Genomic DNA, 17526 nt, shown 5'->3' on the forward strand with positions numbered 1-17526 from the left:
GAGTCAGATCACAATCAGCTCTGTTTAAATATGTTGGAGCATTCAGTCCTCCATCTGATGAGTTTAACATAAGGTAGAGGAAATGGCTCATACTTACAGTTGGTGTGACTCATATCAAAAGGTAAAGACCATAAACTCCTGTATCTACCAACACAGGACTCTAGCAACACAGCCTACAGTAGAACGTCTAGCCTTCCAGTAACCAAACTGCGATAGTCCCAAGTAGAGAGTACACACTCAAACTTACTTTGGTGTAGCATAAGGCTATTGAGAGGACACTTGATATTGACGAGAGAAATGGCCATGGATTTCATACTCCTACTGACCCTGGGCATGTGGATGATACGAGGTGAGACAACTACATCCAGACTGTCAAAGTGTTTTTTTCTTTACAATGTACTTTTGAGCTGCTAATTTTGAATATAGGTTTTGTATGACTTTTCCTGGGTCATGTTCATTATTAAGGTACACCATAGTAAAGCGTTTTGCAATGAAAAACAAACAAGCATTTTTTTTGGCCACTTTCAGAATCAGATATCACTTGTTTTAAACTTTATTCAGTGCCATTTTATTCTGTTTGGTGCCTACTTACCACTGCCTTGTTCTCATTTACTGGTGTTCATTTCCTCTGCGGATGGTTTCAGGCTCGGCTCCAGAGGTTTCGTTGATAGGCCTGCCAGGCACCGCTAGACTGGCAGAGAACAGCAAGGCTGGCACTGTGACCTACAGCTTCCAGGTGGCTCTGTCCCCAGGTGCCAGCTTGGCATCAGGATACCCCAGGATACTCAACTCTGACCCCCTCACCAACACATTCACTGTGTCCATGATCAACACTAACAAAGCACAGGTGAGGCATTGCTCAATACTACCCTAGCAAGGCCTGATATGTACCAGACCATGGGTTCAAATACTATTTGAAATCTTTCAAATACTTTGAGCATTTCTTTCAGCCTGTCTGGAGAGCTATGTGGATGGGCTTTGTACTTCTGAGACTTCTTTAAAATGATTTAAAATAATATTTAAACCCAGGTCTGATACAGCCTCTCACAGAAGAAACGCCATGTCTTGCAAAGTAAGAGTAAAGGAGGATTATTTCATGATACATTTTCTGTTCTGAAAACAGGTAACAGTAACAGGTACTACCAACCTGGATTTTGAGACGTCACCCAACAGCTTTGCCCTTCAAATCCTCGCTGTGGACAGTACGAAGGACATGGCTCTTCAGAGACTCACAGTGATCCTAACTGATGTCAACGAACCCCCTGTATTCCTAGATGAAGGTACTGTGTGTGAACATGCGTGATATGGTTATTATGACTTACACAGCCCATTTTAACCTCTTGTGTGTTCCTGTATCCTCTCAGAGTCTGTCCTGTATGTTCTGGAGAAATCCCCACCAGGACAGATCTACAGGCCAACAGTCTCTGATCCTGAGAACCAGCCTGTGACTGTATGGCTTCCTCAACCTCTCTCTCTCTCTCTCTCTCTCTCTCGTTCTCTCTCTCAGTCTCGCTCTCGCTCTCGCTCTCTCTCTCTCTCTCACACACACATACCAGGGTTGGGTAAATTCCATTTCAATTCAGTTAGGAAGTAAATTGAAATTTACCGTATTGAAATGTAATTTACTGTGCAACCCTGACACACACTGTCTATTAGTTGAAATATCTGACTTACATGTTGTTGTGTATTTTAGTTTACACTGACCCCGTCAAACACAGAGTTTCGTATTGACGTTGGCTCAGGCTTCCTGACTACAACTAAACAGTTCAACTACCTGACTGACCCCAGAAGGTAGAGATGTGTCTCCTGCACACAGACATCACATTATAATATTTTATACCAGAGGATTGGGTACTGTGCAGTTGAAAATGCCTCTCCACTGATGTCGCTAACAGCACACCACAGCATTATGTCAGTGGAGTCTTGTAAACGTTACATTCTAATTCTTAAACGTCCTGCAGCTATGCCTTCAAGCTGACAGTGAGTGATGGGAACAACAGTGTATCCAGAACACTGGTCATCAACATCGTCAACAGGAACGATGATAAACCTCAGTTCCTGAAGTCAGTATTGCTATTCCCTGTCTGTTGAAGACTTTAGTAACACTGTACTTTAGAAAATACCCATATACATCATTTATAAAAGTGAATTAGTTTATAGTTTTTAAAAAATCTGTCAAACGGTTATAGGTAGCACACTGGTTGAAATTGTGTGTTTCTCATTTAGCTGTTTCGATTCCTGTATGACCTTACCCATTTTTTATTTTTTTTTACTGTATATCTATACTGTGTGTGTTTTATGTCCTAAGCAGTACAATCACAGACTTCACAGTTTCTGAGGAGCTGAGTCCAGGGTTTATCGTGACCAACATCACAGCAGTGGTACCCGATGACTCCTTCTACATCATCTACAGCATCGGCACCAACAACTACCTGGCTATACACAGATGTGAGTACAATGCCCAGTCATACTATACATACTTACCGGACTTCCACAAAATATCCATAATTGACCATAACTAAAAGGGAATTTGTTCTGCGATCAATTAGTGAAGATTGTAATTTTCAGTTTTAACAAACAGTCCCCACTACAATTAGAAAAACATGAAATGTGGACATACAGTATGAGTTCAGCTTCACAACCTGATTGAAATTTTAAAAAACAATTAACATTATTTAGATTTTTTTTAAATGCTCACTGTGCGCCCCTGTGTTTTGGCTTGTCCCATGTCTCAGACACTGGCCTGGTGACTATAGCCAACAGGATGGACCGTGACTCAGCTCCTCTCAGGGAGGACCCCGTCATAATGGTCACCGTGACAGCCACCTCCAGCCCCTCTGGTCCTCCCTCCAACACCATCACTCTGACCAACACCATCACTCTGACCATCACCGTCACTGACATTAACGACAACCCTCCCATCTGCTCCCCAGACGCACAGAGGTCATATTTTTATACTGTTGTTTATCTTTTTTTCCAGTATTGTATCCAACAGATAGAGACAGTTAGGAAAGGAGTGTGTCAGGAGAGATGTGGCTTGGATTTGAACCCATGCGGACACTAGTATGTGCACGAAGGCAGCAGCCATTATTGCTATGTATCCATTGCATCGTTTCCTTTGACTGGATCCAGGGTGGCAGTATCTGAGACGGAAAAGCCTGGGGCCCTGATCACCACGGTAACGTGTACAGATAATGACGTTGAGACGGCCTTCAGAGAGTTCCTGTTCACTGGCCTGTCCTGTCTGGGCTGCGCTAACCGCTTTGCTCTGGAACCCACGGGATCCAATCAGATCGTAGTAAGCAGAATATTAATATTTAAAAGGGACAGGAGTTTTTCCTGACCAGTGACATGAACGTATGAAATTACTGAATGATCCCATTCATACAAAGTCACAAACGTATACTTACATGAGGTTGTTGACGATTCTTTCCCCGTAAAGCTCAAAGGAAACCTAGACCTTGAGGATCCCAGTAACCTGCTTGATGGTAATGAATACAGCCTGTTGGCTGTGGCTGAGGATAAGGATGAGCCCAACCTAAAAGGTAGGTGACTGTTTATTTGCTGGTTTATTTTTTTATTAGGTGACTGACTGCCTAGACTGAACACAATTGTATATCACAAAGTACAGTAGTGTGATTCCCCCCCCCCCCCCCCCCCCCCACTCAGACTCATTTTGAACTCTGATTCCCATGGTGCTTTGCAGGTAGTGCATACATCTATGTGACGGTGACACCTGTGAATGAGTTTCCCCCTGTGTTTAGCCCTCCATCGTATTTCTACAGAATCTCTGAGCTTCTTGGACGTAAGTTACTACAACTATAACAACTACACTAAAACAATAACAACTACACTATAACTATAACTACACCACAACAACTACACTAAAACAATAACTACACTACAACAACTACACTAAAACAATAACAACTACACTATAACTATAACTACACTACAACAACTACACTAAAACAATAACAACTATAGCAACTACACTAAAACAATAACAACTACACTATAACTATAACTACACCACAACAACTACACTAAAACAATAACAACTATAGCAACTACACTAAAACAATAACAACTACACTATAACTATAACTACACTACAACAACTACACTAAAACAATAACAACTATAGCAACTACACTAAAACAATAACAACTACACTATAACTATAACTACACTACAGCAACTACACTATAACTATAACTACACTACAACAACTACACTAAAACAATAACAACTACACTATAACTATAACTACACTACAACAACTACACTAAAACAATAACAACTATAGCAACTACACTAAAACAATAACAACTACACTATAACTATAACTACACCACAACAACTACACTAAAACAATAACAACTATAGCAACTACACTAAAACAATAACAACTACACTATAACTATAACTACACTACAACAACTACACTAAAACAATAACAACTATAGCAACTACACTAAAACAATAACAACTACACTATAACTATAACTACACTACAGCAACTACACTAAAACAATAACAACTATAGCAACTACACTAAAACAATAACAACTACACTATAACTATAACTACACTACAACAACTACACTAAAACAATAACAACTACACTATAACTATAACTACACTACAACAACTACACTAAAACAATAACAACTACACTATAACTATAACTACACTACAACAACTACACTAAAACAATAACAACTATAGCAACTACACTAAAAACAATAACAACTATAGCAACTACACTAAAAACAATAACAACTACACTATAACAACTACACTATAACTATACTACAACTATAACAACAACACTACAGCAACAACACTAAAACAATAACAACTACACTAAAACAATAACTACTCTACAACTATAATAACTGCAACAACTACACTACAACTACAACAACTACACTAGAACAACTACACTACAGCAACTACACTACAACAATAAGAACTACACTAAAATTATAACAACTACACTAAAACAATAACAACTACACTACAACAATAACAACTACACTATAACAATAACAACTACACTATAACTATAACAACTACACTATAACTATAACAACTACACTATAACTATAACAACTACACTATAACTATAACAACTACACTATAACTATAACAACTACACTATAACTATAACAACTACACTACAGCAATAACAACTACAATAACTACACTAAAACAATAACAACTACACTATAACTATAACAACTACACTACAGCAATAACAACTACACTATAACTATAACAACTACACTACAACAATAACAACTACAATAACTACACTAAAACAATAACAACTACACTAAAATTATAACAACTACACTACAACTACAACTATAACAAAAACACTACAGCAACTACACTACAACTATAACAACTGCAACAACTATAACATTGTCTGGTCACAGATCTGGCACAATGCAATCTGGGACCAGGTACAGCCAAAGTAATGATACTGATGACTGCTTGCCACATTTGCTGCAGGTGTACACCACCACACCTATGACAACTACACTACACTACACTACACCACACACTACACTACACTACACCACACCACACCGAGCTCATTGATATGTTTGTGCCTCTCCCTCCAGGTGGGACGGTGATAGGATCAGTGAAAGCTACGGACAGAGACCTCCCTGCCACCGGCGTCCGTTACTCCCTGATCTCTGGTGGAGGAACTGGTGGTCTGTCTAACATCTTCTCCCTGGACCCCAAGTTGGGGAGTCTCGCCCTACTGACCCGGCCAGACTACGAGACCACCCAGACCTACAGCCTGGTCATCAGAGCTCAGGACGGGGACCCCATCAGTCCGCTCATTGCCACCACTACGGTACCATGGCCTGGTGACCTTTATATTGTCATAAGACGTTATTCCTAATGATGTAAACACAGTCCAGTGCCTTTTTTCCCAACCACTTTTTTCTCGCCTTCCAGGTTGCCCTAGCAAAAGGGGTATTTATCTTCAATGGGTCTTATCTGGTAATTAAAAATAAATATGCATGTATTGGTTATTTGTGCGTTTTTGTTTAGGTCACTATCAACATCACAGAGGCCAATGACGAGCCTCCACTGTGTGGCCCCAACCAGACACATCTAATAGTCCCCAAGGACCTGAGGACGGGCTCCAACATCCAGGGCTTCATCATGACCTGCTCAGACAGGGACTCCCCTCCAGCTTCCTTCATCTACTCTATCTCAGGTACTGCCGGCCTCTAGGCCCGTATTCAGAAAGCATTTCAGTACGAATGCTGATCTAGGATCAAGTTCCTCAGGTCTAAATGATCTAATATGATTACAAAAGTCAAAACTGAATTTGAGATGACTTGGTCCGTTGTGGCTCAGTTGGTAGAGCATGGTGTTTGCAACGCCAGGGTTGAGGGTTCGATTCCCACAGGGAGACCAATATGAAAATGTATGCGCTCACTACTGTAAGTCGCACTATATAAGAGTGTTTTCTAAATGACATACAGTGCATTCGGGAAAGTATTCAGACCCCTTGACTTTTTCCACATTTTGTTACTTTACAGCCTTATTCTAAAATAGATTAAATCCTTTTTTCCCCCTCATCAATATATACACAATACCCCATAATGACAAAGCAAAAACTGTTTTTTTATACATTTTTGCAAATTTATTTAAAAAAAAAGTTTTTAAAAAAGTATTCAGGCCCTTTACTCAGTACTTTGTTGAGGCACCTTTGGCAGCGATTACAGCCTTGAGCCTTCTTGGGTATGATGCTACAAGCTTGGCACGCATGTATTTGGGGAGTTACTCCCATTCTTCTCTGCAGATCCTCTCAAGTTCTGTCAGGTTGGATGGGGAACGTTGCCGCACAGATATTTTCAGGTCTCCAGAAATGTCCAAAAGTCCGGGCTCTGGTTGGGCCACTCAAGGACATTCAGAGACTTGTCCCGAAGCCACTCCTGCGTTGTTTTGGCTGTGTGGTTAGGGTCGTTGTCCTGCGGGAAGGTGAACCTTCACCCAAGTCTGAGGTCCTGAGCGCTCTGGAGCAGGTTTTCATAAAGGATCTCTCTGTACTTTGCTTCGTTCAACTTTCCCTCGATCCTGACTAGTCTCCCAGTCCCTGCCGCTGAAAAACATCCCCACAGCATGATGCTGCCACCACCATGCTTCACTGTAGGGATGGTGCCAGGTTTCCTCCAGACGTGATGCTTGGCCTTCAGGCTAAAGAGTTCAGCTTGGTTTCATCAGACCAGAGAATCTTGTTTCTTACGGTCTGAGTCCTTTAGGTGCCTTTTGGCAAACTTTAAGTGGGCTGTCTTTTACTGAGGAGTGGCTTTCATCTGGCCACTCTACCATAAAGGCCTGATTGTTGGAGTGCTGCAGAGATGGTTGTCCTTCTGGAAGGTTCTCCCATCTCCACAGAGGAACTCTAGAGCTTTGTCAGAGTGACCATCGGGTTGTTGGTCACCTCCCTGACCAAGGCCCTTCTCCCCGATTGCTCAGTTTGGCCGGGCGGCCAGCTCTACGAAGAGCCTTAGTGGTTCCAAACTTCTTCCATTTAAGAATTATGTTTTGGCACCCTTTCCCAGATCTGTGCCTCGACACAATCCTGTCTCGGGTCTCTACGGACAATTCCTTCCATAGCTTGGTATTTTCTGTTTTACATTCTTTATAAATTTGCTAAAAATTCTAAAAACCTGCTTTCGCTTTGTCATTATAGGGTATTGTGTGTAGATTGACATGGGGGGAAAAAAACAATTTAATCAATTTTAGAATAAGGCTGTAACGTAAACAAAATGTGGAAAAAGTCAAAGGGTTTGAATATTTTCCGAATGCACAGTACATGTAATTAGCAGTCCTACTCTGCTTTATGAACACCGGTCCTGAGCTAACTGAGAAACCTGTACTCTAGATACTGTACTCTAGATATGATCCTAGAAGACTGGTCTGACATACTTGACTTTTATAACTATATAAGATATCATCAGGTTGATATTTCCATGTTTCCCTATAGGGGCCAGCAACCTGAACAACCATTTTGTGTTCTCACCTTCCTCTGGCACCAACGTCACCAGACTCTTCCTGAAGGAACCCTTTGACTATGAGAGTGGCCTGGACCGGGTCTGGCACTACAGGTCAGATATGCTAACTACTATTGGTGCTCTTATCAGTCTGAACAACTATCAGTCTGACAAACATATACTGTACAATGCCCTCTGAACTGAGAATCTATCTGACCGTGACGGTTACATGTAGTCTTAACTTCTAACTTTATATGGTTGAATGGTTGGTTGATACAGCCTGACTGTGCTGGTTTCTGATGGGAACCTGCGGTCTGCAGGGTCTGAGCCAAGAGGTCTGACCCAGACTGGCACAGTCATCATCAATATCCTAGTAGTGGACCCTGACCTCACCACCGTCACCACTACAACTATAGTAAGCCTTATCTCTATACTTTAATGAACCTAGCATAAAGTCAGACCACCCCTTCCCCAGGGGATATATTTCTTAAAGCAGTGGTTACGGCTGCTGCCTTTTGTCACGGAGACCCGAATTCCAGCTGTGCTCAGGGACCTCCTACACTCCAACCACTATTCGGACTCCTAACCAAATTGTGTTATTTAGTTGTTTCACATTGTAATTTTTTTTAAATTAAAATAAATGTACAAATTACCCGACTAACCTGAACCCCCGCACATAATATACGGTATCCCCTGTATATAGCCTCATTATTGTTTATTTTATTGTGTAATAAACATTTTTTAAAGTTTTACTTTAGTTTATGTAGTAAATATTTTCTTCTCTATATTCTTAACTGCATTGTTGTTAAGGGGCTCGTAAGTGAGCATTTCACTGTAAGGCATTTCACCTGTTGTATTCGGCGCATGTGACAAATAACATTTTGATTTGATTTGAATAAGGACATTAGTAGTGTTACCATAACAACTATTTGCCTCTTTTTCTACATCTACTCTGAACAACACATGTCGATGTGAATTTCCTCACAACCACAGACTAGCGCAACCACAGTTAACCTTTCCCTTGCAGCCTCGTGTAACATACATCACCATCACCGAGAACACCTACAGCATTGACGACTGGTATATATGGTTTGTCATTGCTCTGGGGACCATGCTACTGCTGGGTTTACTGTCATACCTGCTGTATCACCTCTGTGGGAAGCTCTACAAGGCTCTTAAACACAGTGACTGCTCCTGCTGCAAACCCAGGGCCCGGGAAGACAAGGAAGTACTGTGAGTATTAGCTGAAATACTACATCTCCCAGTAGGCAAAGCTGGATGAAATGATGTTGTTACAACCAGCTTACGACGTCTTTACAATCAGTTTGATGTCCTTTCAACCAGTTTTGCCTGCTGAGCCGAGCTGTGAGAGAATCATTACATGGCTGTGGGGGAATCATTACATGCCTGTGAGGGAATCGTTACATGGCTGTGAGAGAATCGTTACATGGCTGTGAGAGAATCGTTACATGGCTGTGAGAGAATCGTTAAATGGCTGTTATATGGCTGTGGGGGAATCGTTACATGGCTGTGGGGGAATCGTTAAATGGCTGTTATATGGCTGTGAGGGAATCGTTACATGGCTGTGAGGGAATCGTTACATGGCTGTGGGGGAATCGTTACATGGCTGTGAGGGAATCGTTACATGGCTGTAGGGGAATCGTTACATGGCTGTGGGGGAATCGTTACATGGCTGTAGGGGAATCGTTACATGGCTGTGGGGGAATCGTTACATGGCTGTGAGGGAATCGTTACATGGCTGTGGGGGAATCGTTACATGGCTGTGAGGGAATCGTTACATGGCTGTGAGGGAATCGTTACATGGCTGTGGGGGAATTGTTACATGGCTGTGAGGGAATCGTTACATGGCTGTGGGGGAATCATTACATGGCTGTGGGGGAATCGTTACATGGCTGTGGGGGAATCGTTACATGGCTGTGGGGGAATCGTTACATGGCTGTGGGGGAATCGTTACATGGCTGTGAGAGAATCGTTACATGGCTGTGGGGGAATCATTACATGGTTGTGGGGGAATCATTACATGGCTGTGAGGGAATCGTTACATGGCTGTGAGAGAATCGTTACATGGCTGTGGGGGAATCGTTACATGGCTGTGAGGGAATCGTTACATGGCTGTGAGAGAATCACTACATGGCTGTGGGGGAATCATTACATGGCTGTGAGGGAATCGTTACATGGCTGTGAGAGAATCGTTACATGGCTGTGGGGGAATCGTTACATGGCTGTGGGGGAATCGTTACATGGCTGTGGGGGAATCGTTACATGGCTGTGAGGGAATCGTTACATGGCTGTGGGGGAATCGTTACATGGCTGTGGGGGAATCGTTACATGGCTGTGAGGGAATCGTTACATGGCTGTGAGAGAATCGTTACATGGCTGTGGGGGAATCGTTACATGGCTGTGAGGGAATTGTTACATGGCTGTGAGGGAATCGTTACATGGCTGTGGGGGAATCGTTACATGGCTGTGGGGGAATCGTTACATGGCTGTGGGGGAATCGTTACATGGCTGTAGGGGAATCGTTACATGGCTGTGGGGGAATCGTTACATGGCTGTGGGGGAATCGTTACATGGCTGTGGGGGAATCGTTACATGGCTGTGGGGGAATCGTTACATGGCTGTTATATGGCTGTGGGGGAATCGTTACATGGCTGTGGGGGAATCGTTACATGGCTGTAGGGGAATCGTTACATGGCTGTGAGGGAATCGTTAAATGGCTGTTATATGGCTGTGGGGGAATCGTTACATGGCTGTGAGGGAATCGTTAAATGGCTGTTATATGGCTGTGAGGGAATCGTTACATGGCTGTGAGGGAATCGTTACATGGCTGTGGGGGAATCGTTACATGGCTGTGAGGGAATCGTTACATGGCTGTAGGGGAATCGTTACATGGCTGTGGGGGAATCGTTACATGGCTGTAGGGGAATCGTTACATGGCTGTGGGGGAATCGTTACATGGCTGTGAGGGAATCGTTACATGGCTGTGGGGGAATCGTTACATGGCTGTGAGGGAATCGTTACATGGCTGTGAGGGAATCGTTACATGGCTGTGGGGGAATTGTTACATGGCTGTGAGGGAATCGTTACATGGCTGTGGGGGAATCATTACATGGCTGTGGGGGAATCGTTACATGGCTGTGGGGGAATCGTTACATGGCTGTGAGGGAATCGTTACATGGCTGTGAGGGAATCGTTACAGGGCTGTGAGGGAATCGTTACATGGCTGTTACATGGCTGTGAGGGAATCATTACATGGCTGTGGGGGAATCGTTACATGGCTGTGGGGGAATCGTTACATGGCTGTGGGGGAATCGTTACATGACTGTAGGGGAATCGTTACATGGCTGTGGGGGAATCGTTACATGGCTGTGGGGGAATCAAGACATTGTTGATAACAGAAATTTATATTTCATGTATTACTAATGATATATTAAATTTTTTCTGTCACATAGGATCCCAGAACCAACACCTCCAAAGAGGGAAATATTAATGGTAAGAGTTTACCTAGTCTGGCTACAGTCTACCTACAGTCTGTTAAAGTGCCACTGTGTTCTAGGACCTCGATTCAATTGTTGGTGACTGTCCTCTCTGTATACACGCTCTCTCTATTCCAGGAAGTGATCAAGATCAACACTGTATTTGATGGAGAGGAAGTTGATCCTGGTAAGTTTCTCTCATTTCCTGTTATCTGTTCTGAGATTATATAAAACCTAATTCTGACCTTTAGCATTTTTTAATTATTATTTTTATTTTTTACATTTTTCAGTCACAGGGAGGGTGTACGAGTACAACAGTAAGTCTGGAGCCAGACGCTGGAAGGACGGTACCACTGTGTCTGAGTTTGTCCCTATGATACAGCCAGAGAGCAGCACCATGGTCATTCCTCATGGTCATTCTGCCCAATCACAGGCTAGGAGTGGGAGGGCTAGCACTGGCCAATCAAAAATGAGGAGTGAGGGAGTAGGCAGGGCCACAGAGGATAGAAGATCTCCCTGGTCCAGTCAGAGCAGACAAACGTCTGGGCAGTCTGCAAGTTCTGCTCGGTTAGCTCTTTCAGAAGGAGGCGTAAAGTTAGATATGGTACCCATGACAACTAGGGGAAGGCTCAACATGTCTGAAGTCTGATTCCTCACTGACATATAATACATTACTTGTGTGTTTAGAAATCTTTCAAATCATTATTATAGTCAAGCATAGGATTTTTGTTTTGTGGAAAAATGTTTAGCCTTTACAACAGTTGTGTAATTGTTTCTGCAAATAATGTACGTGCAGAGATACTCAAATACGTTGTACATTAGTACAAGCTGGGTCGGGTCATAATATGACTTGGTTACAGCTTTGTAAATCAAGATAACAGACAAATAAATATAACCTGTCAATGCTTATCTAGATTAAAACTGCTCTGGCATTGCTATGTTACACAGACTGTGGAGGCACAGACCGTTAAGGCACAGACCGTTGAGGCAGAGACCGTTGAGGCACAGACTGTTGAGGCACAGACTGTTGAGGCACAGACTGTTGAGGCACAGACTGTTGAGGCACAGACTGTTGAGGCACAGACTGTTGAGACCCAGACCGTTGAGGCACAGACCGTTGAGGCAGACCGCTGAGGCCCAGACCGCTGAGGCACAGACCGCTGAGGCCCAGACTTGAGGCAGACCGCTGAGGCAGACCGCTGAGGCACAGACCGCTGAGGCACAGACCGTTGAGGCACAGACCGTTGAGGCACAGACCGTTGAGGCAGACCGTTGAGGCAGAGACCGTTGCCGTCATTCATCAAAGTCAAGTGTAACCAACTGTCCTACTGATGATTCACTAATCCTGCCACCCTTCTACCATAACTGTGTCTTTTGGTACGTTTTGAAATGCTCCGAAAAAAAAGTATAAATCTCACAGAAAATAATCAAATAACATTTTCATAATTGCAAAGAAAGTTGCTATAGATTTATAATCTACTTTTTCAATGTTAAAAGACCGGTCCTCCATAGGACATCAACTAGCAGTTGGGCACTACAGTAAGACCCTTCCTCATTGGTCAGGCCCTGTTCACACAGGGAAGTTCTCAGCAGTTGGGCACTACAGTAAGACCCTTCCTCATTGGTCAGGCCCTGTTCACGCAGGGAAGTTCTCAGCAGTTGGGCACTACAGTAAGACCCTTCCTCATTGGTCAGGCCCTGTTCACGGAGGGAAGTTCTCAGCAGTTGGGCACTACAGTAAGACCCTTCCTCATTGGTCAGGCCCTGTTCACACAGGGAAGTTCTCAGCAGTTGGGCACTACAGTAAGACCCTTCCTCATTGGTCAGGCCCTGTTCACGGAGGGAAGTTCTCAGCAGTTGGGCACTACAGTAAGACCCTTCCTCATTGGTCAGGCCCTGTTCACACAGGGAAGTTCTCAGCAGTTGGGCACTACAGTAAGACCCTTCCTCATTGGTCAGTCCCTGTTCATGGAGGGAAGTTCTCAGCAGTTGGGCACTACAGTAAGACCCTTCCTCATTGGTCAGTCCCTGTTCACGGAGAGAAGTTCTCAGCAGTTGGGCACTACAGTAAGACCCTTCCTCATTGGTCAGGCCCTGTTCACGCAGGGAAGTTCTCAGCAGTCATACGAATGACACAGCTGTTCTTCAGATACTCCTGGGAAGAGAAGCATCCGTGATCATTTAAGTCACAGGGAGTAGACAAGCAAACGACACCTTCCACATTGCAGCCGGCTTTGAAGTGGAGTCCAGACTGACTGATCTACAAATCAATCACCTTGTATCATAAATATCTAATCAATATTATTTTTTAGATCAGGTCAGTCACAATTTACCCATGATACATCACGATTTTGAAGCAGTTTAACCACCACCCTGTGACTGAGTACTGGGTTGCTGTGTGTGGTACAGGGGAGATAGCCTGGCCCCATATTTGTTTGTGCTGTCAGTAAATGACCATATGAGTTGGCAAAACAGCACAAACAAATCTGGAACCAGGCTAGAGGACAGAGCCTGTGACAAAGCAAGAAATGTCCATGTGGTTTAATTTATAGGGTGTTGAAATTGAACATTTATAAAATGTTATGTGTTTGAGAGAAGGGATGTGACTAAAGTCAACACACAGCTTCACACAGGAATGTAAACAGCCTGTCTCCTTACTACTGTAACCAGCTTGATGTGGCTCTATTAAAGCCTAAAAAGGAATTGAATTGGGGTACAGTCTCACTTATCTTAAATATTCACAAGAATACACCAAAGACGTCACAGATTTCATCAAGGCAATTCATTGTCTGGGATTGTCCTGAGAGAGAAAAAAACACTATAATATCTGATACATTCAGTATTGTACATGAAAGAATATTCTACATGACCAAAGATTCTAAATGACCAAAGATTCCAAATGACCAAAGATTCCAAATGACCAAAGATTCCAAATGACCAAAGATTCCAAATGACCAAAGATTCCAAATGACCAAAGATTCCAAATGGCCAAAGATTCCAAATGGCCAAAGATTCTAAATTACCAAAGATTATAAATGACCAAAGATTATAAATGACCAAAGCTTCTAAATGACCAAAGCTTCTAAATGACCAAAGCAAATTACATGTCAGTGGACGGACAGAAATCAACATTGTGATTTAAAAAGCTAAAGGTTGAAGGAAACAGTAATAGAATAATAACTGTTTACAGACACAAAACAAAAAGTTAATGTGACAAGGACAACTGTCAAAGGGAGTACAAGAGCAACTCAGAGGAAGTTAAAAAAAAGTTTGTCCCTGCAAGGGCACCATACCACTTCTCCTCTGCGGGCACTGTTGCTGATGAGGGCATCAGTGGATGGCGAAGGGTGGCTCATATAAGGTCTGGCACCTGCCTGCGCACAATCCCTAGGCTCTGGTGCTGGGCAGTTTGTCTCTGTCGTGCCATGGGGTCTCTTTATAGGGGACCCAGGTGTTGCCCACCCACAGAACCACGTTCAGGGAACCCCAGATCTGAGAGAGACAGAGACGACTGTTAGGCTTTTTCTCAATTTCTTAGAAATCTGTCCTTTCCTTGGCTCCGCCTCTTCATCTGCACTGACCCGGAAAATATTGACATGTGAAAACAATATGGTGGAAGCTCATCATTAGGCTGGTTTTCACTCGATCAGTTTATTTTAGATCAGTGTGGAAAAGGAGAGAGAGAAAAAACATGACATTATCTCACCACAGACATGTTGAGACCATGCCCTGTCCTCGGCACTGTGCCAGGGTACACTCTGTAGACCCCTGGCCCACGGAGACGCGCTCTTCAACCACAGGATGGCAAAGAGCACGGTCACCACAGTGTTCTGCCAGAATGTAAGGAAGGAGACACACAAGGAGAAGCTGGGGGACGACAACATGTAAGAGTCAGGGTCCCTCTAGTGGCCTGGAGCCAGCCCTGGTCTGCTGTTTCCAACTATTTATGTGTCTTAATGAATAAATACTCAGAAGCTGGGCCTCCCAGGTGGCGCAGTGGTCTAGGGCACTGCATCGCAGTGCTAGCTGCGCCACCAGAGTCTCTGGGTTCGCGCCCAGGCTCTGTCGCAGCCGGCCGCGACCGGGAGGTCCGTGGAGCGACGCACAATTGGGCTAGCGTCGTCCGGGTTAGGGAGGGTTTGGCCGGTAGGGATATCCTTGTCTCATCGCGCTCCAGCGACTCCTGTGGCGGGCCGGGCGCAGTGCGCGCTAACCAAGGGGGCCAGGTGCACGGTGTTTCCTCCGACACATTGGTGCGGCTGGCTTCCGGGTTGGAGGCGCGCTGTGTTAAAGAAGCAGTGCGGCTTGGTTGGGTTGTGCTTCGGAGGACGCATGGCTTTCGACCTTCGTCTCTCCCGAGCCCGTACGGGAGTTGTAGCGATGAGACAAGATAGTAATTACTAGCGATTGGATACCACGAAAATTGGGGAGAAAAGGGGATAAAATGTAAAATAAAATAAAATACTCAGAAGCTTAACTATCAGCTGACCATGCAGTAGCCTGATTCCAATAGGTATTACCAGTGTGACAACTATATGCACACAATGACTAGTACTATCTAGTGTGGTTGACTTACCTACCTTAGTAAAATGCACTGACTATAAGTCTCTCTGGATAAGAGTGTCTGCTAAATGACCACAATGTAAATGTATTAACGTGATGGTATTATTCACTGTTTCGTCCCAGAGTGGTGTGTTCATGTAACTCACATAGACCAGCAGTCCCTATACAGTACAGTCCCCATACCATATAGTACAGTCCCCATACGGTACAGTCCCCATACCATATAGTACAGTCCCCATACGGTACATGAAGGCCATGATGGTGACGCTCACAATGAACTCAGCTGAGAAGGCAAAGGCCCCCAATCAGGTGAGTCTCTGGTATAGTACGGTTACACCAGTGGCACCTTAACCTGGGGGGGGGGCACAGGACAGGTGACGATAGAATGCAAGTCCTCAAAGGGCTATTCAAATGCACAATAATTACTAGGAAACTAAAACAAATGTATACAAATACATTAGAGGACATTAACAGTATTGTTCAAACAAGCCTACAGCAGGTTGGGACTAAGCATTTACCAAAGCAATTTGGTCTAAACCCATTAACCTGATGAGCCTGGTCCCAGATCTGTTTATTTCGTCTTTCCAACTCCTCTTTATTGTGCAAGTTGGCAAGACAGCAGAAACTATGGTGAGGCTACTAGCTACACTCTGTAACATATATGAATATAACATACAGATAGCTTTATCCCTTCAGGTATATAATCTTCAATCAAAGTTTCTCTTGTTTTCTCCCCACAAGAAATGGACACAATATATATTCCAGTAACCTTGGCCACTACAGCTCCCAAAAGCGAAAGCGCCGCTGTTAAACTTAAATTCAGATGATAAAACGTGAAAAACTCGGTTTGCTATTCAGTCAATATGATCGATAATAACAAATAAAAGATTCCAAGAATTTGATGAAGACAATCGGTTCTTTAACAAGCGCCAAATCTACTCGAGGTTGGGGCATCATTACCATTCCTGCTGCTGTTACTGCTGCTAGACGGAAACAAAGACGCTACCTGCCACTGCGAGTCAGTGTTGCCAACTCCTCAGTAAGGAAAGTAGTTATTGGCTGTCCTGAAGTCGCTAGAAGTCTCTAAATGACGTCATCGCCTAATTTGCATAATTGGCCATGTGCATGTAATTGTGATGGTGCTGTAGGAGAGAGGAATAATGTCGTGGGAGACAAAAAGTGAGTAAAAAAACACCCTAAATATGTTTAGAACTACAAATGAACTTTCTTCTGTCATTCTTGTTTTTTTTTATGTCACATTTCCAACCCTCCTCCTTTATCTGGGCTTGGGACCGGCAAAAGTGACCCAAAAGAGACACTCACTCTGGTTTTTTATTTTATTTATTTAATTTTTTTGTTTAGTTTTCTAGATTTGGTTTGGTTTTTAACTTTATGGTCCATTTAGGAGCCTACAACAAGTCACAGTAAAACATGAA

The 17526-nt window shown here is 43.5% G+C and overlaps 1 protein-coding gene across 1 annotated transcript; it reads left to right on the plus strand.

Moving 5' to 3' along the window:
* The first annotated feature begins 303 nt into the window (after positions 1–303).
* LOC120065973 (cadherin-related family member 3-like) lies at positions 304–12442 on the plus strand. The gene is made up of 19 exons (XM_039017013.1): positions 304–349; positions 645–847; positions 1124–1280; positions 1365–1450; positions 1694–1791; positions 1962–2063; positions 2312–2448; positions 2736–2943; positions 3133–3298; positions 3443–3545; positions 3707–3805; positions 5637–5875; positions 6076–6244; positions 8024–8144; positions 8310–8445; positions 9058–9263; positions 11504–11543; positions 11666–11714; positions 11818–12442. Exons 1-19 carry the CDS (start codon positions 304–306, stop codon positions 12174–12176), a joined length of 2724 nt encoding a protein of 907 aa, XP_038872941.1. The 3' UTR covers positions 12177–12442.
* The last annotated feature ends 5084 nt before the right edge of the window (positions 12443–17526 follow it).

This window comes from Salvelinus namaycush, chromosome 21 (genome assembly GCF_016432855.1).
Source record: "Salvelinus namaycush isolate Seneca chromosome 21, SaNama_1.0, whole genome shotgun sequence".
Classification (NCBI taxonomy): Eukaryota; Metazoa; Chordata; class Actinopteri; order Salmoniformes; family Salmonidae; genus Salvelinus; species Salvelinus namaycush.

What these genes read in the sequence shown, in the direction of transcription:
- LOC120065973 (XM_039017013.1), top strand. Translation starts at nt 304, where the DNA reads ATGGATTTCATACTCCTACTGACCCTGGGCATGTGGATGATACGAG. An exon ending in CGGGATCCAATCAGATCGTA is followed by an intron (nt 3,299 to 3,442) that starts GTAAGCAGAATA and finishes TTCCCCGTAAAG; the next exon opens with CTCAAAGGAAACCTAGACCT. An exon ending in CTTCATCTACTCTATCTCAG is followed by an intron (nt 6,245 to 8,023) that starts GTACTGCCGGCC and finishes GTTTCCCTATAG; the next exon opens with GGGCCAGCAACCTGAACAAC.